Source organism: Panthera onca, chromosome D1, assembly GCF_046562875.1.
Source record: "Panthera onca isolate mPanOnc1 chromosome D1, mPanOnc1 haplotype 2, whole genome shotgun sequence".
In the NCBI taxonomy this organism is placed as follows: domain Eukaryota; kingdom Metazoa; phylum Chordata; class Mammalia; order Carnivora; family Felidae; genus Panthera; species Panthera onca.
This window is the reverse complement of record NC_138348.1, coordinates 11,507,601-11,534,367: the sequence shown is the minus strand read 5'-3', so window position 1 is coordinate 11,534,367 and position 26,767 is coordinate 11,507,601. Positions and strand designations below refer to the sequence as shown.

At 38.6% G+C, this 26,767-nt stretch overlaps 1 protein-coding gene and 1 pseudogene across 2 annotated transcripts in view; both read right to left on the bottom strand.

Annotated features, from left to right (window-relative positions):
* The window catches only part of LOC132661803 (olfactory receptor 5AN6-like), a 132,851-nt pseudogene that overhangs the window by 47,589 nt on the left and 58,495 nt on the right, over positions 1 to 26,767 (bottom strand). The window lies entirely within an intron of this gene.
* On the bottom strand, positions 4,459 to 5,397 carry LOC144613122 (olfactory receptor 5AN1-like). Its single transcript, XM_078434072.2, has one exon. It carries the CDS (start codon positions 5,395 to 5,397, stop codon positions 4,459 to 4,461), a length of 939 nt encoding a protein of 312 aa, XP_078290198.2.

Here is a 26,767-nt window from a genome sequence, read left to right as displayed (position 1 = left end):
GAAAGAAAGAAAGAAAAGAAAAAAGAAAAGAAAAGAAAAAAGAAAAGGAAATGAAAAGATAAGGTAAGATAAGATGCAACATGAGTAGCCATCAGGGTGACCTAGTTTATTAAGTGTCCAGCTCTGGATATCAGCTCAGGTCATGACCTCATGAGTTTGAGTCTGAGACCCACTTCGGGCTCTGTGCTAGCAGCGCTGAGCCTGTTTGGGATTCTCTCTCTCTCTCACTCTCTCTCTGCCCCTCCACTGCTTGTGCTCACTCATGTTCTCTCTGAAATAAATAAACTTTTTTTAAAAGTAAAAGAAAGAAAAGAAAAGGGGCACCTAGGTGGCTCAGTTGGTTAAGTGTCCGACTTCAACTCAGATCATGATCTCCATGCTGACAGCTCAGAGCCTGGAACCTGCTTCTAATTCTGTGCCTCCCTCTCTCTGCCCCTTCCTGCTCTCTCTCTCTCTCTCAAAAATAAATAAACATTTAAAAAAATTTTTTAAATATTTAATATGGAAATATATGAAAATAGACCACACACTGGTAGAGGTAAGTATATAGTCAGATTTAGAAGGCTATATCTGTAATAGGACAGAGAACACTGCATAAAAATTATAGACATATCCCTGATGAATATACATGCAAAAATTCACAATAAAATACAGGCAAGCCTAATGCAACAGCACATTAAAGGATCATACACCATGATTAGATGAACATTGTCCCTACAAGGATGGTTCAACATACACAAAAACATAACTGTGATGCACCACGTTAATGTAAGATAAAAAGCATATCATCTCAAAAGATGCAGAAAAAGCATTTGAAAAAATACCACATCCTTTCTTAAATAAAACTGTCAACAGATTGGGTATAGAAGGAAGTGACTGCAGCACAATAAAGGCCAGAAATAAGAATCCACAACTAACATCACACTCACTTATATCTAGAAAGTCCTAAGACTCAACCAAAAAACTGTTGGAACTAATCAACAAGTTCAGTAAAGTTGCAGTACACAGAATCAGCATACAGAAACCAGTTGCATTTCTATACACTAACAATGAAACACCTGAAAAAGAAGTAAAAAAATATTATACCATTCACAGTAACATTAAACACAATAAAATACTTAAAAATAAATTTAACCAAGGAAGTAAAAGATCTGTACTATTAAAACTAAAATAAATTGATAAAATTAAAGAACACACACACAAAAAATGGAAAGATATCCCATGTTCATGAACCAAAATTAATATTCTCCAAATTTCCATACTACCCAAAGTCATCTATACATTGAAGAAAATCTCCATCAAATTTCAATGATATTTTTCACCAAAATAAAAAAAAATACTAAAATTTGTGTGAAACTTCAAAAGACCTAAGCCAAAGGAATCTTGAGAAAGAGCAAGAGTGGAGGAATCACTCTCCTGATTCCAAACTATACTACAAAGCTATACTAAACAAAACAGTATGGGTCTGGCATAAAAACAGACATATAGGTCAGTAGAATAAAATAGAATCCAGAAATAAACTCCCACCTATATGTCAACTGCTATTTAACAAGGGAGCCAAGAATCCTCAGTGAGGAAAGAACAGTGTCTTCAATAAATGGTTTTGGAAAAACTGGATCATCAAATGCATAAGAATGAAATTGGGTCAACACCTTTCATCACTCACAAAAATTAACCCTAAATAGATGAAAGATAGGAATATAAGACCTGAAACCATAAAACTCCTAGAAGAAAAGATAGGGAACAAGGTCCTTGACACTGGTCTTGAAAATTATTTTTTGGATCTCATACCAAAAGCACAAGCAAAAAAAGCAAAAGTCAACAAGTGCACCTACATCAAATTAAGAAGCCTCTGCACAGCCAAAGAACAATTTAACATAATCAAAAGGCAACCTACAGAATAGGAGAAAATCTCTGCAAACCATATACTGAAAAATATTTGCCAACCATGTACCTCAGATAAGGGGTTAATATCCAACATGTAAAAAGAATTCATAAAACTCAAAAAGAAAACAATCTGATTTCAAACTGGGTAGAGGAACTGAATGGATACTTTTCCTAGAAGACACCCAAATGGCCAATAGGTACACAAAAAGATACCCAACATCACTCATCATCAGGGAAATGCAAAACAAAAGCACAATGAAATATCAACTGACACCTGTTAGAATGACTACCATCACAGCAAGAGGTCATAAGTGGTGGTGAGGATTTGGAGAAAAGGGAACACCTGTACACTACTGGTGGAAAGGGAACTTGGTTTAGCCACTATTAAAAACAGTATGGATGTTCCTCAAAAGATTAAAGAACTACCATAGGATCCAGCAACCCCACTTCTGGGTATACACTCAACAGAAATAAAAACAGGATACCAAAAAGATAATCTCCACTCCCGTGTTTATTGCAGCATTATTCATAATAGGCAATATATGGAATGACAAAGAGTTATAAAGAAGACATGGTGTTGACACATAGTACAGTGGAATATTACCCAACTACGACATGGAGGAAATCTTGCCATTTGAGACAACATGAATGGACCCTGATGGCATTATGCCAAGTGACATAAGTCAGACAAAGACATAAACTGTATGATAGCACTAATATCATACAGAGTCAAAAAGCCAAACCCATAGAAACAGAGAGTCCAATGGTGGTTACCAGGACCTGGAGAGCAAGGAAATTAGAGAGATATTTTTTGAAAGGGTATAACCTTGCAACTAAAAGATAAATAAATATGGAAATCTCATGCACAGCATAATGATTATGAGGTGCTCCTCCTACTGAAGCCCTCATGGTTCCTTAGGAAGACTTCACATACATTCCTACACATTTTTAAAGAACAATACTTCAAAGAGCATACCTAAGCTTACACGGTGGGGAAGGGGAGCACACATCTTTTATTCACACCGCACTACTTCCTTGGTATGGGGTAAGACCTCACATTCTCTCCCAGAGATTGAGTGATTCCCCTTCTCTCAATTCCATCCATTTGTAAACTTGTGAAAAACTTGGCAAAGGCTTCAAATGCCTCTTCATTTATAATCTTTAATTAAAGAGAACAATTACATGATTCATCAGAATTAGGAGCCCCCCCCTCCAAACAGCATTGAGAACCCAATGAATCTCCAAGGATAATATGTCATTGTAATGACATCTGTTTTATACCAATTGGTTCAAGTCTGAGCAATCTGGCAAATCAGCAGTCAGTACTGTTACACAACTTGTTCCCTTTTCAAACAGATCACAAGAACCAAAAACTTTATGTTCTACTTTACACAAAGAAAACTGGCCAAAGTTAAAAACCCTGCCTCTCCCACTAATATTTCCCCTCTGGCTCTTGAGGCTTCCTAGAAAGTATCAGCATTAGAGTAACTCTAACCATCTACTCCACACATTATATCACCCCACACAACACCATAAATCTCTAGGACATACAATATTCAACACAGACAATAAACAGAATATATACCAACTTCCCATATTTGTTCTTAGTCTGCAATATTTAATATGCAGTAACTCTATTCTTACAATGAATTTTCATGCAAGTCTCCTCATACCAAACATAAACAGATGCTTGAAATAACAGAAATGATTTAACAGTGTGAAACACTGGCTATGTCAGACAAGGGTAAATTTTTCCACATTTAATGGGAGAAAGAGGCTTGAGTCCCACAATATAAAAAACTGATATCGGCTCTGACATGGATTTTGAACATCATCTTCCATGAGAAACACCCACTCGACACTAGAAGCAAGAAAGTAAACCATCAAACTCCTAAGTAAATGGTACTGAAGGGACTACATCCTTCATTCCAATCCTCTTATGATTCAAATCACTTTTCCTTCATAAGATTACAGCTGGTAGAGACTGGATGTGAACAAACTTATTGGATGACTAGCCCTGAAAGAGGCCTTAGACAAACAGTAGCTATCTCAGACTGCTCTTCCCAGGAAACTCAACCAGCTAATTGTATAGCTTTATCTTGTTTTCAAAGGCATATTCTGTGTGTGCGTTTATTCCCACTATGGCAGCAATACAGAACAAACATCAATCACCATCATGTCTGGATTACGCTGCATCAAAATATTTGAAGACAAAATCTCTACACTCCTGGGGGTCTCTGTCACCTACTGCTCCTTCATGATCAGAGGTCTGAGAGAGCAGGACTCAATCTCCAAAGCAAAAATAAGTAATGAGTTTCTACACCTTGACATTTTACAAATACTTGAAAGTTACTGATAAATGATGAGGCCACCCCTCATGTAGGGTGAAAGTATGAATCTCCAGGACTTCAATATACTGTGTTTGTGTGAAATCAGTCACTGTAAGTCCATTTGGCATATTATCTGTGTCAAATTAAGCTTTCTTTATACAAAGACAGTATGAATTTTGTTATAGTTCATTCATGTGCATATTATTTTAAGGTTTCTGATAGGACAAATCTGGACAGGACCTCAGCAGTAACATCTCTTCTTTTGTAACCTCTTCAAGGCATCTTTGACTTCCTTGTTCCTCAGACTGTAAATCAAGGGATTCAACATGGGGATAACCACAGTATAGAATACTGATGCAAATCTGTCAAAACTGGAGGAGCCACCAGAGCTGGAACTCAAATAGACAAACATACTCGAGGTATAGAAGAGGAACACTGCTGTCAGATGAGAAGCACAGGTGTTGAAAGCCTTGGACCTGCCTTTAGCTGAAGTGATCTTCATGATGGAGATGACAATATAGCCATAGGATATCATGATGATGAAGGCATTTGTTATCCCAAAGATCACTGTTAATATAGCAGTCAAGAGTTGCACAAAGAAAGTGTCAGTGCAGGACAGGACTAACAACTGGGGCATGTCACAGAAGAAGTGGTTGATGACATTAGGCCCACAGAAGTGAAGCTGAAGTATGGCACACAATTGGGATACAGAACCAGAGAGTCCAGCCAGATAGGACCCCAGCACCATCCGAATACAGAGGGTGGGTGACATGACTGATGAATAGAGAAGAGGATTACAAATGGCGGCATATCGATCGTAAGCCATGGCTGTCATGAGACAAGACTCACTCAGTCCCATGATTGAAAAAACAAAGTATTGAATGGCGCAACCCACAAAGGTGATAGTCTGCTGCTCTTGGAAAAAGCTGGAGAGCATCTTGGGGGCTGTGGAGGTCACATAGCAGATATCCATGAAGGACAGATTACTGAGGAAGAAGTACATGGGTGTGTGGAGGTGAGAGTCCATCCTTATTAAGATGATGAGGCACAAGTTCCAAGTCAGAGTCATAATGTAGATGAGCAGAAATACAACAAAGAGCACTACTAGGATTCTGGGGAAATCAGAGAATCCCAAAAGGATGAAATAAGTGACCTCTGTAATATTTCCTCCCCCAACCATTTGCTTGGTGCTTCTAGAATCAGAAAACAGAGAAGAGAATGCACTGCTGACTCAGGTGAAATGACAGAATTACATTGCTCATATATGTCATTCTCTCCTCCACTGAGAACTGGGAAAGAAGCAATGCTTCACTTTCCTGAAGAAAAGATGCTACCTTTTCACCTTGAATTGTCAGGAATTACCTTTTAAAAAGTGCTTCAGGTTCTCAGTTATTCCATGACGTCTCATGAAAACTAAAAGAGATATTTAAAAATTGACCACTTTAAAAAAAGCAATAGAAACCCTATGGTTCTTATATATAATGCTAAGAATCATTGATTAAAATAATAGGTTTTTAAAAGACCTCTGATAAATATGTAACTGCTGCATAAGTGGCATCATTGAAGAATACATTTGAAATAGCTCTTCCCCCCAGATGATCATCTAGATAGGTTTCTTAAATTTCTTATCTCAACCATTAAAAAAATTATCCTTTTTATAATAACTTCTCAAACTTTAAACAATTTTATCTAATAAAACATCTCCAAAATGGCCTGGTAAGTTACATCATAATATGTAATTCTAAAAACATTCTCTTGGGTCACAGCAGATGTGCTCAATTAGGTTATGGAATACGTCTTCTTAGGGAAGCCTTCACACAAACTATTCCATACAGAGGCTAGCACAACTCACTATTGCTCTCAACTACCGTCTCAATTTTAAAATATTTTGTTTCTTAGGAAACAGCATAGTACTGTGGTTAAGAGTTTAGACTTTGCTGTTTTAGTTCTGAAAAACATCATCAAGATTGCACTATAGGTCATTCCTGACATCAGCCCCCTCCCCAGGACAACTAGCAATAGAATAACTATTCATAGGCAAGACAACATTTTGAAAATCCTAGAACATGGAAATGAGGCAGAAACACCTACCTTGGACTACAGAGACCGCATAGGTGGGTAGAGGTCAGCCACACTTTGACTGTACTGCCACTCTCCCATGCTGGCACAGTGCCACACCAACAGGATTCCTTTTACCTATGGTTTCCCCAGTTGGGGCAGGAGGGGGAGGGAGAGATCCCAAGGTGAGTGGTTATCCAGCTCCCCCAGAATTGTGGGTCATTTCGTGGGATGTCCAATCTGGTCTCACCTCTAGGGGATGGCAGGGGAATCTGTGGGGTATGATTACTGGGAATCCGATTGTGAGGGAGAAGGAGGCAGGACTTTCAGCAATCAGTGCTCAGATCCTGGCAGACTGAGTTCCTATTTGCATTGACACTCAGGTAGAAATCCCCACCAGAGGTTTTACCCATTGCAGAGACCAGATGGTGGTCCCATCTGACCACCGGGTAATTTGGTGGGCAGTTCTGTCTAATCTAGGATCTGAAATGGCAAGCTTTCTGGCATTGGAGCCTGTTCTGCCACTCTGTACAGGCTGGAAACCAATTCATAAACTCATCCACTGACCCATCAGGCCCAGCCCAACCAGGAAACCTGCCCAGACCACGTAAAAAGGAGCATCGTTCAGCAGTCAGCAGTGCTGCCCACCTGCAGAGCTAGGACAGTGGCCTCATTTGTCCAGGGAAATCAGCACACAGTTCTGCCTGATTCAGAACCTCAAACAATGAGCCTTGTTGGCTTTAGAGCCTGTCTCCACCATGTCCAGGGAGAAAAGCCAATTCATAGCCCCACCTACTGCTGAGTATATCTCCTAGTACCATCCAACCAGGAAGCTGACCAGGGCTCCTGGGAAGCTGCCAAACCCAGAAGCACTCTAGCAGAGAGTCCAGGGAGTGGCTTTATACATTTAGGTGTGGCCCAGAAACAGAACCAGTCACATGTGCTCAACTAATATTTGATAAGAAAGCCTAAAATACTCAATAGAGAAAAGACAGTCTCTTCAATAACTGTTGTTGGCAAAAATGGATATTCATATGCAAAAGAGGGACCCCTGGGTGGCTCAGTCAGCTGAGCTTCCAACTCTTGAGTTCGGCTCAGGTCATGATCTCAGGGTCATGGGATACAACCCCACATTGGGCTCCATGATGAGTGTGTAGAGCCTGCTTAAGATTCTCTCTCTCTCTCTCTCTCTCTCTCTATTTCCCTCTGTCTCTCTCTCCCCCACTTCCCCTGCTCACACACACTCTCTCTCTCCCAAAAAAGCAAACAAATAAAACTTATCTCATATGCAAAGGAAGAAAACTAGACTCAAATCTTACACACTCAAAAAATTAACTCAAAATGAACTAAGGACCAAAATGTAAGATCTGTAGCCATAAAACTCCTAGAAGAAAACATAGGGGAAAGACTTCTTGACATCACTTGGCCGTGATTTTTTGGATATCACACCTAAAGTACAAGCAAAAAAAAATGATAAGCAAAATGACAAGGTAACCTATGGAACAGGAGAAAATATTTTCAAACCACATATCTGATAAGATGTTAATATACAAAATATAAAACAAACTCATATAACTTAATAGCAAGAAAATAAATGGTCCAATTAAAAATTGGGCCCAGGACCTGAATAGATATTCTTCCATGATGACACCCAATGACCAAAAGGTACATGAAAAGGTGTTTTCTACATCACTAATCACCAGGGGAATGTAATGAGATATCAACTCACATCTGTCAGAATAGGTTAGAGAGAACAAATGCTGGTGAAGGTGTGGAGAATAGGGGTGTGCACTGCTGTGGAAATGTAAATTGGTATAGACATTATCGAAAACAGTATGGAGATCCTAAAAAAATTAAAAATACAACTACATACGATCCAGCAATTCCACTTCTGGGTATATATTCACAGGAAATAAAATTAGTGTTCTGAAGATATATTTGCACCCCCCCCCATGTTCATTGCAGCATTATTTACCATAACCAAGACATTGAAATAACCTAAATGTCCATTAAAAGATAAATGGATAGGGACGCCTGGGTGGCTCAGTCAAGTGTCCAACTCTTGATTTTGGCCTCAGGTCATGATTTAAGGGTTGTGAGATCAAGCCCCATGACAGGCTCTGTGCCCAGTGTGGAGCCTGCTTAAGATTCTCTCTCTCCCTCTCTCTCTCTCTCTCTCTGCCTCTTTCCTGCTTGTATGCATGAATTCTTTTTCTCTCTATATATAACAAACAAACAAAAAATATCTTTAAAAAAATGAATGGATAAAGAAATCATAATTGATATATAAAATGTTACACTATTATATACATAATATATGCTAACATTCAATATTATATATAAATATTATTCAGGCATGAAAAAGAAGGAAATCCTGGCATTTGTGACAAGCTGCATGGTCCTTGAGAACACTATGCTAAGTGAGATAAGTTAGACCAAAAAAGACAAATATAATATGATCTCACTATATGCGAAATTTAAAAAAACTGAACTCACTGAAAGAGATATCTGATTTGCGGTTGCCAGAGGCAGTGGGTAGGAGATGGGGGAATTGGGGAAGGCGGTCAAAAGGTACACACTTCCAGTTACAAGGTAAATAAATTTGGGGAATGCAATGTGCAACATCATGACTATAGTTAACAATACTATACTGTGTATTTGAAAGTTGCTAAGAGATTAGATCTCAAAAGTTCACATCACAAGGAAGATGTAACTGTAACTATGAAAAGTGATGAATGCTAACTAGTCTTCTGTGGTAATCATTTTGTAATGTATACATATATCAAATCATTGTGTTGTACCCCTCAAATTTATACAGTGTTGTATGTCAATTATATCTCAATAAAATGAAAAAAAGAGTTCTCATTCTGATACCATCTCATTCTATGTACTTGTCCCAGCGGTTTAAACACACTAGATATGACTCACTCCCAACAAAGTGAGGACAAGAACCCCTGAACTGTAAGGTTAATGGGAGAGTTATCTGAGGAAATTCATGCACACGCTCAGCACGCAATCCAGTACACATTAATTGTCCAATAGGTGTTGGCTATTACTATCACTGATTGCTCAAGATAACCACGCAGGACAGCTGTGCTTGTGGATAAGCAGGCCAGGCATACTAGCCTTTTATGGGTTAATCTGGGGAAGTTTCTGAGGCATTATCAGCCCTGTAGATCAGCAGGCTTCCTTGCCTCTAGGCAATACAGATTCAGACCTTCTGTGGAAGTCAGTCAAAGCACCTGGGGCCATGGTAAACTATTTAGATTTCTGGAGTTAAACCATGTAAATTATTGTCTATTTAGTTTTCTTGAGTTCAGTAAGAAGTTGCTGTGGGCAAGGTCAAAGAGGTGTCTGTCTACTTTCTCCTCCAGGATTTTGATGGTTTCCTGTCTCACATTTAGTTCTTTCACCCATTTTGAATTTTTGTGAATGGTCTAAGAGTGTAGTCCAGTTTCATTCTCCTGCATGTTGCTGTCCAGTTTTCTCAACACCATTTGTTGAAGAGACTGTCTTTTTTCCATTAAATATTTTTTCCTGCTTTGTCAAAGATGAGTTGACCATACATTTGTGGGTCCATTTCTGGGTTCTCTATTCTGTTCCATTGATCTATGTGTCTGTTTTTGTACCAGTACCATCATATTTTGATGATTACAGCTTTGTAATACAGCTTGAAGTCCAGAATTGTGATGCTTCCCACTTTGCTTTTCTTTTTCAACATTATTTTGGCTATTTGGGGACTTTTCTGGTTCCATACAAATTTTAGAAAATTTTTTATGAAAAATGCTGGTGTTATTTTGATAGGAATTGCAAGAACGTGTAGATTGCTTTGGTTAGTATAAATGTTTTAACAATATTTGTTCCTCCAATCCCTGAACATAGAATGTTTTTCCATTTCAAATAGACTTGGGTCAATTGACAACCAGAATCAATCTATGACGGGCCTTGATGTCAAAAACATGTCAAAGTATATATTTCAGTTACCAAATACTACAAAGTTATATTTAATATGTTTGGTTGATATAGTCAACATGATAGACTCACTAACACATTTGTAACAGATGCCACCTATTGGCTGTACTACATACCCAAACTGTCCTTCCTTGAGATGAAACAGTATATTAATTACAGCCAAAAATTTAGATAAAAAATAACTGGACTTGAACTTTCTGATATTAAGTATTATAAACATGGATAACTCATTATTCTTGTAAACATAGACATGTATCAGAGAACAAATACATATTTAAGAATAAATTTAGGGGCGCCTGAGTGGCTCAGTTGGTTGAGCGTCTGACTTCAGCTCAGGTCATGATCTCACGGTTTGTGGGTTCGAGCCCCACATTGGGCTTTGTGCTGACAGCTCAGAGCCTGGAGTCTGCTTTGGATTCTGTGTCTCCCTCTCTCTATGCCCCTTCCCACTTGTGCTCTGTCTGTGTGTCTCTCTCTCTCAAATATAAATAAACATTAAAAAAAATTTTTGTAAATAAAAAAAAGAATAAATTTAAAAATTGGTGAGAATTTAACAGCTGATAAAATTAGTATTTTAATTGATACAGAAATGATAAACTCTCCCATTAATGGTCTGTTAGACCATTAGGGCATTAGAGGAATAAATAGATATGCATTTATATAATCTTGAGATAGGAAAGAAATTTCCAAAATATAACACTAAAACAGAAACTCTGAGAAAAAATATAATTATTCAAAACTTTCTTATAACTGAAAAACCCATTATATGAGGTACTTTTCAAACACAATTGATGAAGTTAGAAAAACAGCCAGAAAATATAAAAAAGACAATGTGGATATGTCTGTAATATAAAAGATATTAATCAATTAGGGATGGACACTCACATATGCTGCTGATGAGTATACACAAATAGTTCTACCTTTTTTGGAGGGAAAAAATGCTTTATATAATCTCTCTCTCTGTCTCACAACACATACACGAATCAATTACAAATGCCAAAAGTAATAACTGGTATGATTTTGATTTCCTTCTTTAAATGTCTCTGTGCTTGGTCAATGTTCGACAACTCCTGTATTTATAAGAAACAATTTATTACAATATATACAGCCTTAATTGTATGCACAGATTGAGAAAGAAAGGGAGAGGGGAAGGGAAAATGATGGAGAGAGAGAATGACAGAGAAAACAGACTTTCAGAATTTCCTGAATTTTACCTACTGCCCATGTCACCCTTCGCAAGTTATTAACCTCTCTGTGCCTCAGTTGCCTCATCTATAAACAGGGCTAATAACACTTACTATCTCATAGGATTGCTGCAAGGACTGAATGACATAAATGGTCTCAAACAGTAGAGGCTCAATAAATGTTAGCAATTATCATCCCCATTCTCATTCCTCTCTGTGAAAGAAAAATAAAGCAAAACGAATACTGAAAGGTCAAGGAGCTCTTCACATAATTATTTTCTACATTAGATGGTCTCTGAGCCTACACTCAAGAATATTGTTAACCAATAAATATAATTATTTCAATCTTGTGGTGTTCTGTTATCTTCCAGTCAGCTGTAAACTCCTGATGCCACTTTTCATGTTCTACCACCACCAAATACTCTTGAGCTGACGATACTATGCACAGTGCATGGTCCAGTGGAGATGTTCCATTATTTAGTGATAAGCATCTTGTATACTAATGTTTGCATAACTGCATAAATACATGATGAACAAATGGTTCTTTCACCCACTTTTGGATGTAAAACTAAAATTGTCTTATTTCATTTCAATTATGGTTTTAGGAACCTGGAAATCTTTCTGTTTACTCTCAAAATAAAGTGTTGCCAATAAAAGTTCTCCATTATTTTAGAGATTCAGTGAAAATCCATTAATTAGATTCAATGAAAATATTTTGCAAATATGAACCTCTGTGCGCAACATCCCCCTAATTGGAAAACCTACACAAGAATGTGTGATCTGAGGAAATTCCCCTGAAAGCCAGTAAATTGTTATTTTTAATTCAGTGCTCAATTATTGACTTCTAAATTTTGTTAGTTTAAAAAAAAAACATTACCTCATTAGATTCTAAATGATCTCATTATCCCCTATTTTACAGGTGAAAAAAACAGAAGGTAACAGAGCTCAAGATTAGGGTCCAACTTCAGCTCAGGTCATGAAATCACGGTTTGTGAATTTGAGCCCCACATCTGGCTCTCTGCTGTCAGCACAGAGCGTCCTTCAGATTCTTTCTGTCCTCCCCCAATTGCTCCACGTGTGCTCTCTCTCTGTCTCTAAAATAAATAAACATTTAAAAAACTTTAAAAAAAAAGATCACATCCTTAAGAAATTGCAGAACAGGAACTCAACATTCATGCCTCACCCCAGAATAATCCCTGATATTTAAGAGTAGAGATTAATCTTTTTAATGAAGTTCAGAGACATTGGCTAGGAGAAAGAGAACCCAAAACAGAGCCCACAGTGGAAGGTGTGGGACTGAGGCAGAGAGAGGAGGTGAAGAATGGGAGAAACTGAGGACCATAAAACCTTGCTCCAGAATCACATGGCTATTGAGACAGCACAAAATCCACCGTTCTCACTAAATCTTGCCCTCTCACCTTGACCCAGATTCCCCAAGAAGACAGAGCTCTTGCCAAAGGTTAAAAATGCTTATTTCTTTTCCAAAAGAAGTTGCCAGCTGGGCCCTATTGTTCTCCAAGATGGGAGTCTTTGGCTTTGAAACTGGCTGTCCGCTCAGGGCAAGAGAGATGCCCACAACTGGTGATCCTCTTAAATATGCTATTAAGCGCAGAGGTAACACGAGAAAAGACAATTAGAGGGAGAAAACCCTCAGGGACGCTCTCTGGAGTCACGGTTGTCATGGAGTTTTTGTCCCTGCTAATTTCATGCCCCACTTTGCCATGTCCCTTCTGGATCCATCCCTGCCATCCCCATAGTCCAATAATGTTCTCATGATTGTAGTCTTTCTGTTGGAAACTTAAGAGTCACTAGAGCTGGAAAGAACCTAGAGATCATCTAGTCCAACACCGTCCATTACCAGGTGAGGAACCTGAAGCCAGGGAGCTAAAAGATTTGCTCAAGATGACACGGCTAGCTGGTCAAATACCTTAATTAAAATAAATTAAATACATGAGCATTTCCCTCTGTACAAAACACTTTCATTTTAGATATAGACATACATAAATTTTCTCAAATACCTGACCAGACTCAACCATCACAGCAGCGCTGTGAGTCACACGTGCCATTATTTCCTATGCATAATGAAGAAACTGAGACAATAAGGAAAACAACAAAACTAATTCATGACAGAGTCACGGCTTATTGTGGTTACAAACTGGAACATGGGTATCAATGAATCTGGGTTGAATTTCAACCCTTCCACTTGATGACTGTGTAACTTAGAGCAAATTAACCTCTCCAAGCCTCAGGATTATCATAAAATGGGGCTGGTAGTAGTAGCTACTTCATAGAGTAAGTCTTCATAGAATAAAATTAGATAATGCTTCTAAAGCACTTACCAAAGGGGTGTACCACAAGCATGCCTTCTATTAATAGTAGGTGTAATTTTGGATGGATAAAGAAGATGTGGTTTATATATACAATGGAATACTACACGACAATGAGAAAGAATGAAATCTTGCCATTGCAGCAACGTGGATGGAACTGGAGGGTATTATGATAAGTGAAATAAGTCAGTCAGAGAAAGACAGATATCATATGTTTTCACTCATATGTGGAATTTGAGAAACTTAGAAGACACGGGGGAAGGGAAGGGGAAGAAACAGTTTCAAACAGTGGGGGAGGCAAACCATAGGAGACTCTTAAATGCAGAGAACAAACTGAGGAGGGGAAGATTCGTGATGGGCACTGAGGAAGGCACTTTCAGGATGAGCACTAGGTGTTGTATGTAAGCGATGAATCATGGGAATCTATTCCTGAAACCAAGAGCACACTGTATACACTATATGTTAGCTAACTTGACAATAAATTATATTAAAACAATAGAAGGTATAATTTATATATTCTGATTTGAAGTTCTTTCCAACATGTTATGCTGAATTACTAACCCTTCAATAAAAGTGTCTACTTAAGACCATTCCCACAAACATTTTTGCTTGTTTGTTTCTAGGTTTTCATAAATGAAACTCATCTACCCTGCCAGTTACCAGGGATGCAGAGATGTTGTAGACAAGGTCCCATCCTTGGTTTGATCTACTTCAGCCATTCTTACTTCCAGGGAGAAAGGGGTGGGTGGGCAATGAGTTAATTATTCAACTTTGCTGATAGGTTAGCAGTTATATATTTCCCCTGATAGGAACTGTAATAACTTTAACCTTGAAACTGAATGGATTTTTAGTACAGTTTTTAAAGATATAATACCAAAAGTATAGTATGTGGGCTCCATGGCCAAACAACGAAGACCATGCTATTGGTCAGTAAGAACCAAGTATGTTCCACAAATCACACTTTGTGAGATTCAAATGAAGTGTTGCTATACTGGGAAGAATGTGGCAGACCTCTCTGTACCCAGAAGTTGTATCTGTAATATCTATCATCTAACTTCCCACCTGCCATCTTCATATGGTTAACAGAAAACAAGTCAAATCTATGTGATGTAACAATGCGATATATAAAGTATTGTATAAATATGAATGTAATATGTATGAAATTAGTCCATAAACTCTTATATAGAAAACAAATTCTCTTTTTAAACTTTTTTGAAGTCCTCTTATTTGGACTCTGAGTGTTCATGGAACTCTCAAGTCTGGAGGCTCTTCTGCTCCTGATCAACTTAAGGTCCTGGAATCCCAAGGGGCTCAGATCAGGAATTCAGTTCCCACACCCTAAACACACAATAGCCATCATTTCTGAGGTCTTACACAGTCTCTGTGAAAATACCAAGCTGCATGCTCCAGGTCTGACTATGCCGAGAAATTGATGACATTATAGAAGTTTCAGGTGTATATTATAATCAACATCTCTATACAGTAGATAATAATCATCACCAAAAGACTGGTTACCAGTCATCTCTATACAGTTGACCCACTTCACCATTTTACCCACTTCCCAACCACCTTCCTCTCTGGTAACCATCAGTTGTTCTCTGCATCTATGAGTTTGTTTTTGTATGGTTAAGTTTGTTTCTCTTTTGTCTTTAGATTCCAAATGAGTGAAATCCTATGATAACTGTCTTCTCCATGTGACTTCCTTCACATAACTTAATATCTTCAAGGTTAAAATAAAAGCAAAAATGAACTATGGAGGCCTCATCAAGATAAAAAGCTCCTGAGTGGTGAAGGAAACAATCAACGAAACCAAAATGCAACTAATAGAATGTGAGAAGATACTTGCAAATGACATATCAGATAAAGAACTTACCAAACTCAACACCCTAAAAACAATACAGTGAACAAATGGGCAGAAGACACAAATAGATACTTTTCCAAAGGAGACATCCAGACACATGAAAAGATGCTCAACATCACTTATCATCAGGGAAATACAAATCAAAACCACAGTGAGATATTACTTCCCACCTGTCATTATGACTAAAATGAACAACTTGGGCAACAACAGATGCTGGCGGAAATGCAGAGTAGGGAAACCGTCTTACACTGTTGGTGGGATAGCAAAATGGTGCAATCACTCTGGAAAACAGTATGGAGTTTCTTCAAAAATTAAAAATAAACCCTCTGACCCAGCAATTGCACTACTAGGAATTTATCCACAGGATTGAAGGGGCACATGTGCCCCAATGCTTATAGCAGTACTGTCAACAATAACCAAATTATGGAGACAGCCCAAACGTCCATCAACTGATGAATGGATAAAGATGTGGTATATATACTCGGCAATGAAAAAGAATGAAATCTTGCCATTTGCAACAGCATGGATGAAACTAGAGGGCATTATGCTAAGTGAAATAAATTGGTCAGAGAAAGATAACATACAATTTCAATCCTATATGGACTTTGAGAAACTCAACAGATGGATCTAGGGGAAGGGAGGGAAAATAAGATAAAAACAGAGAGTAAGGCATGTATAAGAGACTTTTAAATACAGAGAACAGGGGTGCCTGGGTAGCTCAGTTGGTTAACTTTCGGACTTCGGCTCAGGTCATAATCTCATGGTTCGAGCCCCACGTCAGGCTCTGTGCTGACAGCTCAGAGCCTGGAGCCTGCTTCACATTCTGTGTCTCCCTCTCTCTCTGCCCTTCCCCTACTCACACTCTGTCTCTCTGTCCCTGCCTCTGTCTCTCTCTCAAAAATAAATAATCATTAAAATTTTTAATAAATAAATAAATACAGAGAACAAACTGAGGGTTGCTGGAGGGGTGTTGGGTGGGCTACATGTGTGATAGGCATTAAGAAGGGCACTTTTGGGGATGACACCTGGTGTCATATGTAAGAGATGAATCACTGGGTTCTATGTCTGAAGTCAAGACTACACTGTATGTTAATTAACTTGAATTTAAATTTAAAAGTTTAATAATACCTTCAAGGTCTATCCATATTGCCACAAATGGCAAATTTTCACTCTTCTTTGTGGCTGAGTAGTATTCCATTTTACACACACAAGCACATGTATCAATTATATAACTTTCCATTTATATGCGTCTTCTTCATTTCTCTTATCACTGTCTTCTATAGGTCTTTCAATTCCTTGGTAAATTCATTCTTAGGATTTTATTGTTTTTGAAACACTGTAAATGAGATTACTTTCTTAATTTCTCCTCTTGCTAGTTGATTATTTGTATATAGAAATATCACAGGTTTGAGGCACCTGGGTCACAGTCAATTAAGCATCGGACTTCAGCTCAGGTCATGATCTCATGGTTCATGAGTTCAAGCCCCACATTGGGCTGTATGCTGACAGCTCAGGGCCTGGAACCTGCTTCAGATTCTGTGTCTCCCTGTGTCTCTGCCCCTCCCCCACCCCCTCTCTCTCTCAAAAATAAACAAACATTAAAAAAATTTTTTTAAAAAGAAGTCTCACAGGCTTTGGGGCACCTGGGTGACTCAATTGGTTGAGTGTCTGACTCTTGATTTTGGCTCAGGTCATGAACTCATGGTTTGTGGGATCGCACCCCACCTCAGGTTCTGCACTGACAATGTGGCACCTGCTTGGGATTCTATCTCTTCCTCTCTCTCTCTCTCCCCTTCCCCTGCTCATATGCATGTGCTCCCTCTCTCTCTCTCTCTCTCTCTCTCTCTCGATATGCATGTGCTCCCTCTCTCTCTCTCTCTCTCTCTCTCTCTCTCTCTCTCTCTCTCTCAAGATAAATAAACATTTAGCGGGGCGCCTGGGTGGCGCAGTCGGTTAAGCGTCCGACTTCAGCCAGGTCACGATCTCGCGGTCCGTGAGTTCGAGCCCCGCGTCAGGCTCTGGGCTGATGGCTCAGAGCCTGGAGCCTGTTTCCGATTCTGTGTCCCCCTCTCTCTCTGCCCCTCCCCCGTTCATGCTCTGTCTCTCTCTGTCCCAAAAATAAATAAAAAAGATAAATAAACATTTAGGGAGCCGGGGTGGCTCAGTCAGTTAAGTGTCTGACTTCAGCTCAGGTCATGATCTCACAATTTGAGCCCCACATCGGGCTCTGTGCTGACAGCTCAGAGCCTGGAGCCTGATTCAGATTCTGTGTCTCCCCGTCTCTCTGCCCCTCCCATGTTCATGCTCTGTCTCTGTCTCTCAATAAAACATTTTTTAATTTTTTTAAAAGATAAACATTTAAAAATACTAATAAATACTAAAAAAATAAATGTCACAGTATACTGATTTTTTCATATAACTACTAAATTTGTTATTAGTTCTAACAATGTTTTAGTAAAGTCATCAGGGTTTTCTATGTACATAATCATGTTATCTACAAAGAGAGACAGTTTTACATCATCTTTTCATACTTGAATGCATTTTACTTCTTTTTCTTGCCTAATCACTCTGGCTAGAATCTCTAGTACTATGTAGAATACAAGTGGTGAGAGGGGGCATCCTTGTCATGTTCTTGATTTAGAGGAAAAGCTTTGAGATTTTTACCACTGAGTATAATGTTAGCTGTGGAATTATCTTACATCTATACCCAGTTTGTTGACAGGTTTTTTTTTAATCATGTCTGGGTGTTGAACTTTCTCAGATGCTTTTTCTTCATCTATTGGCATGATCATATTTTTACTCTTCATTTTATTAATATGCTATATGACATTGATTTGTGGATGTTGAACTATCCTTGCATAACTGAAATAAATAAATCCCATTTGATTATGGCATATGATCTTTAATGTAGTCTTGAATTCAGTGTGCAATATTTTCTTGAGGATTTTTCATCTATGTTCATCAGGCAAACTGGGCTATAATTTTCTTTTCTTTTGGTGTCCTTGTCTGGTTTTTGTATTAGGGTAATGCTGCTCTTATAAAATGAGTTTAGGAGTGTTCTTTCAATTTGTACATTTTGGAGGAGTTTGAGAATATTGGAACTTAATTCTTCTTGAAATATTTGGTAAAATTCACCAGTGAAAGCCATCTGGTCTCGGACTTTTATTTGTTGGGAGGTTGTTGCTTTTTTTCTTTCATTTGACTTCAAGTTTTTATTTGAATTCCAATTAGGTAACATATATGATAAAATTGGTTTTGGGTGTAGAATTTAGTGATTCAGCACTTACATATAACACCCAGTGCTCACCACAACAACTGCACTGCACTTCTTAATGCCCATCACCCATATAGCCCATCCCCCCCACCCAATGCCCCTTCCAAAACTCTCCCCTATGTTCATCTGTTTTATTTTTTAAATTCCACATGTGACCGAAATCATATGGTATTTGTCTTTGACTGACTTATTCGCTTAGCATAATACACTCTAGCTCCATCCACATCATTGCAAATGGCAAGATTTCATTGTTTTTGACCACTGAGTAATATTCTATTAATATATACGATATTCTATATACTATTACTATATACAATATTTTATATATATATGCACTATTACTGTATACAATATTCTATTGTATACATACCACATCTTCTTTATCCATTCATCAGTCAATGGACATTTGGGCTCTCTCCATAGTTTGGCTACTGTTGATAATGCTACTATAAAACATTGATATGCATATACCCCTTCAAATCTGTGCTTTTGTATACTTTGGGTAAATACCTAGTAGTGCAATTGCTGGATCGTAGGGTAGTTGTATTTTTAGTTTTTTTAAGGAACCTCCATACTGTTCTCCAGAATGACTGCACTGGTTGAATTCCCACTAACTATGCAAGAGGGTTCGCCCTTCTCTGCATACTTACCAACATCTGTTGTCTCCTGTGTTGTTAATTTTAGCCATTATGACAGGTGTGAGATGGTATCTCATTATGGTTTTGAGTTGTATTTCCCTGATGATGAGTGGTGTTGAGCATCTTTTCATGTGTCTGTTAGGCATCTGGATGTCGTCTTTGGAAAAATGTCTATTTATGTCTCCTGTCCATTTCTCAACTGGATTAATTGGTTTGGGGTGTTGAGTCTGATAAGTGCTTTATAGATTTTGGATGCTAACTCTTTATCTGATACGTCATTTGCAAATATCTTCTCCCATTGCATAGGTGGTCTTTTAGTCTTGTTGATTGTTTTCTCCACTATGCAGGAGCTTTTTACCTTCATGAAGTCGCAACAGTTCATTTTTGCTTTTGTTTCCCTTGCCTCTGGCAATGTGTCTAGTAAGAAATTGCTATGGCCAAGGTCAAAGAGATTTCTTCCTGTGTTCTACTCTAGGATTTTGATGGTTTCTGTCTCACATTTAGGTCTTCCATGCATTTTGAATTTATTTCTCTGTATGGTGTAAGAAAGTGGCCCAGTTTAATTCTTCTGCATGTTGTTGTCCAGTTTTCCCAACACCATTTGCTGAAGAGACTGTCTTTTTTCCTTCAATAGTCTTTCCTGTTTCATTGAAGATGACTTGACCATATAGTTGTGGGTCTATTTCTGGGTTCTCTATTCTGTCACACTGATCTATGTGTCCGTTTTTGTGCCAGTGCCATATTTTCCTGAAAACTACAGCTTTGTAATATAGCTTGAAGTCCAGAATTGTGATGCCTCCAGCTTTGCTTTTATTTTTCAAGATTGCTTTGGCTATTCAGGGGCTTTTGTGGTTCCATACAAATTTTAGAGTTGTTTGTTCTAGCTCTATGGAAAATGCTAGTGGTTGGGGCACCTGGGTGGCACAGTTGGTTAAGTGTGCAACTCTTGGATCTCAGCTCAGTTCATGATCTCACGATTCATGAGCTCAATCCCCACATCAGTGCAGAGCCTGCTTGAGATTGTCTCTCCTTCTCTCTGACCCTCCCCCACTTGTGGTCTATCAACCAAAATAAAAAACTTAAAAAAATTTTTTTAATGCTGGTGGTATTTTGATAGCAATTTCACTGAATGCATAGGTTGCTTTGGTTAGTGTAGACATTTTAACAATATCTGTTCTTCAAATCCATGAGCATGGAATGTATTTCAATTTATTTCTGTCCTCTTCAATTTCTTTCATAAGGTTTCTATAGTTTTCAGAGTACAGATCTTTTACCTTGTTGGTCAGGTTTATTCCTAGGTATCTTATGGGTTTGGTGCAATTGTAAAATAGGATCAATTCCTTGATTTCTTTTACTGCTGCTTCATTCCTGGTGTATAGAAATGCAACCGATTTCTGTACATTGATTTTATATCCTGTGAATTTGTTGACTTTGTGTATCAGTTCTAGTAATTTTTTTATTGCAGACTTTCACATTTTCTACCTAAAGTTATCACGTCCTCTGCAAATAGTGAAGGTCTGACTTCTTCCTTGCTGATGTGGACGTCTTTTAATTATTTTTATTGTCTGATTGCTGAGGCTAGGACTTCCAGTACTATGTTAAATAACAATGATGAGAGTGGACATCCCTGTCACGTTCTAGACTGTAGAGGTAAACCTCTCAGTTTTTCCCCCTTGAAGATGATATTAGTTGTGGGTCTTGCATCTACAGCCTTTATTATGTTGAGATATATTCTCTCTCTATCCCTACTTTGTTGAGGATTTTTACCAAGAATGGATGTTGTATTTCGTAAAATGCTTTTCCTATATCTATTGACAGAATCATATGGTTCTTATCCTTTCTTTTATTAATGTAGTGTATCACATTGATTGATTTGAGAGTATTGTACAAGCCCTGCACAGCCCAGGGATAAATCTCACTTGATCGTGCTGAATAATTCTTTAATGTATTGTTGGATTCAATTTGCTATGAACTTGTTGAAAATTTTGGCATCCATGTTTATCAGGGATACTTACGTGTAATTTTCCTTTTTAGTGTGGTCTTTGGTTTTGGAATCAAGGTAATGGTGGCCTGGTAGACAGAGCTTGGAAGTTTTCCCTCCATTTCTTTTCTTTCTTTATTTCTTTCTTCCGTTGTTTCTTTCTTCCGTTTCCTTTTCTTTTTTCTTTTTCTTTTTCTTTTTTTTTGGAACAGCTTAAAGGGAATAGGTATTAACTCTCCTTTAAATGTCTTGTAGAATTCCCCTGGGAAGCCTCTGGTCCTGGACTTGTGATTGTTGGGAGATTTTTGTTTACTGATTTGATTTCGTTGCTGGTTATGGGTCTGTTAAAATTTTCTATTTCTTCCTGTTTCAGCTTTTGTAGTGTATGTTTCTAGAAATTTATCCATTTCTTCCACATTGCATAGTTTGTTGGCATATAATTTTTCATAATATTCTCTTACAATTGTTTATATTTCTATGATCTTGGTTGTAATCTCTCCTCTTTCATTCATGATTTTCTTTATTTGGGTCCTTTCTCTTTTTGATAAGTATGGCTGGGGGGTATCAATTTATTAATTCTTTCAAAGAACGAGCTCTTAGTTTCATTGATCTCTTCTGTTTGTGTGTGTTTATGTCATTTATTTCTGCTCTACTCTTTATTATTTCCCTTCTGCTGGCTTTAGGTTTCATTTGCTGTTCCTTTTTTAGTTCCTTTAAGTATAAGTTAGATTGTGTATTTTAGACTCTTCTTTAAAAATTTTTTTTAATGTTTATTTATTTTTCAGAGAGAGAGCATGAGCAGGGGAGGGGCAGAGAGAGAGGGAGACACAGAATCTGAAACAGGCTCCAGGCTCCAAGCTGTCAGCACAGAGCCCCAGGTGGGGTTCAAACTCACCACGAGATTATGACCTGAGCCAATGTCAAACATAACCAACTGAGCCACCCAGGCATCCCTGAGACATTTCTTGCTTTTTGATGTAGACTTGTATTGCTATATATTTCCCTCACATGACTGCCTTTGCTGCATCAGTTGGGATTTTTTATTACTGACTCAATCTCCTTACTAGTAATTGGTCTACTCATATTTTCTATTTCTTCATGGTTCAGTCTTGGTAGTTTTTATGTTTATAGGAATGTGTCCATTTCTTTTAGGTTGCCCAAGTTTTTGGCTTGCAATTATTCATGGTAGTCTCTTATAACCTATTGTATTTCTGTGGTAGCAACTGTAACATCTCTTTCATTTCTAATTTTATTTATGTCATTCTCTTTTTTCTTAGTGAGTCTAGCTAAAAGATTTGCCTGTTTTGTTTATTAAGTTTTTTAAAAACAGCCCTTAATTTCATTAATCTTTTCTATTGCCTTTGTAGTCTCTTCTTCATTTATTTCCACTCTGATTTTTGTTATTTCCTTCCTTCTACTAACTTGGGGCTTAGTCTATTCTTCTTTTTCTAGTCCTTGAATTGTGAAGTTAGGTTGTTTAAATTGCATTTCTTCTTTCTAAATGAAAGTATTCATTGCCATGTACTTCCCTTCTTAGAACTGCTTTTGTATTTTCATATGTTTTCCTGTTACTAATTAGTGACCTTTTGTTTCTCCTGAAGAAGTCCCCTGTACAATTTCTGTAAAGACAATCTAGTGGTGATGAATTCTTCAGATTTATCTGTCTGAAAACTCTTTATCTCTCCTTCAATTCTGAAAGATAATTTGTCCGGGTAGACTGTTCTTGGTTGACAGGTTTCTTTCTTTCAGCACTTTGAATATACTGTGCCACACCCGTAGGCCTGCAAAGTTTCTGCTGAAAAATCTGCTGATAATTTTATGGAGGTTTCCTAGTACATAACTAGTGGTATTTTTTTTACTTCTTTTGTCTTTAAATTTGACATTTTATTTATAATATGTATCAGTGTGGTTCTTTTTGGATTCATGTTACTAAGAATAATCTGGACTTCCTGGATCTAGATGTCTATTTCTTTTCCTAGGTAAGGGAATTTTCAGCCATTATTTCTTGAATAAGCTTTTGCCTCTTTCTCTCTTCACTTTCTGGGACCTTTATAATGCAAATATTGGTCTGCCTGATGGTATTCTCTCTTAAGCATCTTCACTCTTTCTCATTATTTATCCTAATGCTCTTCTGATTTGAAGAATTCCACTGTCCTATCTTTGATTTCACTGATCCTTTTTTCTTCCATTTCACCTCATGTGCTGCTGACACCTTCTATTGAGTTTTTCAGTTCACTTTATGTACTCTTCAGCTCTGAGATTTCTGCTTGGAAATTTCTTATATTTTCTATCTTTTTGTGGAAATTCTCACTTTGTTCATGCATTGTTCTGACCTTGGTGAGCATCTTTATGACCATAATTTGAACCCTTTATCAGATAAATCACTCACCTCTGTTTCATTAAGATCTATTTCAGGGGTCTTACCTCAATCTTTTGTTTGAAACCTATTTATTTGCTTCTTCATTTTCCTTGATTCTCTCTGTTGGTTTTTGTGCATTAGATAAATAGTCATTTCTCCCGGTCTTGAAGCAGTAGTCTCATGTACGAGATGAAACTTATTATTTAGATGCACCCTGCTCATGATTGTTTCTCAAACCTTTGTGATTGTCCAAACAGCCTTCCTTATATTTAGTGCTTCCCTGTAGTTGAGGGTGTGCCACAACCTGTCAGTGTCTCAAAACAGAGGATCTCAGTCAACACCTAAATGCAGGGTGATTGGAAGTCAGATACTCAGAAAGCATTTTTAAAGTATGCATGTAGGCCTCTTTCAGGGATATAGGTGTTTCTGTCTATGACCTCTGCACTAAGCCTACCCAGGGGCAAGAAGAGGGGGACAACCTATTAAGAACCGTTTCTTTGTTTGCTACAGTCCTATGGGATCCATGAGTGCAAGTCCTATTGGCCAACAGAGCCAGGCTGTCAAGGGATGTGTCCCCATACACACAGAAACCACACAATCCAGGGTATCAGACATGTGCACAATCTCCTTCCTAGGAGACCCTGGTGACCTGCAGTGGGGCAGAGGGAGAGTGCAAAGATAGTGCCAGCAGGCCTCCCCTGATGCAGGGGAGACTGCAGTCCACCCATAGGTGTGTGTGAAATTAGAAGGCTGACCCTCAGGATAGAGCTTTTATAATATACATATGGACCTGTTTCAGGAAAAGACTGGGAGTTCAGTGTTTCTGACTGCTGCTTCTGCACTAAATCCCAGGTGATATTTCAGAACTGTTTCTTTGTTTACTATCATCTTGTAGGTCTCATGGATGTAAACCCAGTTGGCTTTCAGAGATGGGGGCTTGGGGGGCCCACTCCCCAAGAGGAAGTCTTAAAAGTTAAGGTGCTACATATTGGGTCTAAGCCCCACACCATTCAGGGAAAAACTGAAAGTTGTTGAGTTCCCTTCCAATATATGTGACTGTGCCAGGGGAGGGATTATTGGCAAGATTGTGTCTCTACCTCTCCCATTTGTTTCGATGTGGAATTTTTCTTGTTTGTACAATGTGTAGAAGTCATTTGGTTAGTTTATGAATTTCTCTCACAGCCAACTGCTCTGTGTGGAGCTGTAGATTTGCTGTGTCCACCTGAGAAAGTAAGTTCAAGAGCCTCTTGTGTTGCCATCTTGAACTAGAACCCCTTTTTTGCCCCTGCTTTAAAAACTGAAAATCAGCACATAGCCATGAACAAAAGTACATATGTGGGAATTGTGAGATCCAGCACCACGTGGACAGGGCCAAGGAGGAGTTTTGCCCACTTGTGCAGTAGGGAACAGGCAACAGATCTCAGTGTGTGCTGTGGGGCTAATAGAAGCTAGCAAACCATCCCCAACACCTCTCAGTCACAGTCAGGGAAAACCTGGAGTGCTAGCCATGGACAAATGATATTTGATCCAAGTCCAACTTTCCTGAGGAAAGACTTAAGCTCTCCCCCGGAGCAAAAAATGAATACAAGTTTGTATGCACTGGAAAAGGTAAAGGAAGAACATAACCAGTATCGCCCTTCTCCCAAGGCAATACACTGCAGAGGAATGAACTAACCAGTGGCAACCTATCCTATGGGGAAAAGAAAAATTGGTTAGTGAGTGCCTGAGTACCACAGCTGTGTGGTAGGTAATGGAGAGACCCAGAACCCATTTCTCTCCAGCAGTACTGAGTACTTAGGTGGGATCTTACTTACTGGGAAGCTGTTTGGGGGCACGGGCACAGAGTTTGTGAATGAGGCAGGTAAGAATATCAAAGGGCATTAAAGGGATGCAGTAGATCCCCCCTCCACCTGGCCTGCAGTCACCTCAACACTGTGAGAGCTAAATCTGCCACTCTCCCTTATTGTGCACTCATTTTGCACTATCTCAAGTCAGGGGCAAGAGCAAACTCCGGTAAACAGTGAATATGCTAAGAAAATCAGGCCATGATTTCTGTTCAAGGGAGAAACCACAAACTTGAGCTGTAGCACTACCTTCTGAGAAACAAAGCAGAGCTTTCCAGGAGCCAGCCTGGTGAGTTCTAAGAAGCAGTGCATACATACAACATGAAGAATTCAACCACAGCAAGAAGTCTAGAACAGGTGAATCCAGACAAAGTTGAATAAAATACCAGCTATAAGTGAAACCTATGAAAAATATCCCCCACCAGAAGACAGCTAGTAAAGATTTGAGAAGCATCTGCTATTTCAAATGCAAAAGAGGAAACACAAAACTCAGCGAGGTGGGAGCCAAGATGGCAGAACAGCATGGATGTTTTCTCTGTGTCTCCCATCCATGAAATTAAACCATCTTGCACACCTAGAAAACTGATCTGAGGATTAACACAACAATCTGCACAACCTGAACCACAGAATTCAGAAGGTACATGACACGGAGAGGTGAACATGGGGAGAGAGAAGCCACGGAGGGCAGGGAGGTGTTTTTGCATGTGGATAGAGGATGGGGAAGGTGGGGAGAATACAGGAAAAGCACCCCTCCCCAAAAGCAGCTGGAGAGAAAGTGGAAAATTGGAAACAGCTGCAGAGACTGAACTAAAAAGAGAGAAAGGAGAAAGGAGAAAGGAGAAAGGAGAAAGGAGAAAGGAGAAAGGAAAAAGGAGAAAGGAGAAAGGAGAAAAGAGAGGGTTTAAATTCCATTAAGGCTGTAAATAGGGGGAGCGCAGAGAGTTTGCAACTCCACAGCTCAATACCTGGCAGTGCTCTGGTGGGAAGGGCGAATCCCCAGGAGCAGAGTGGGGTCTGGGAGGTTCTTGGGCCACACGGGGAGAAGTGGTTCC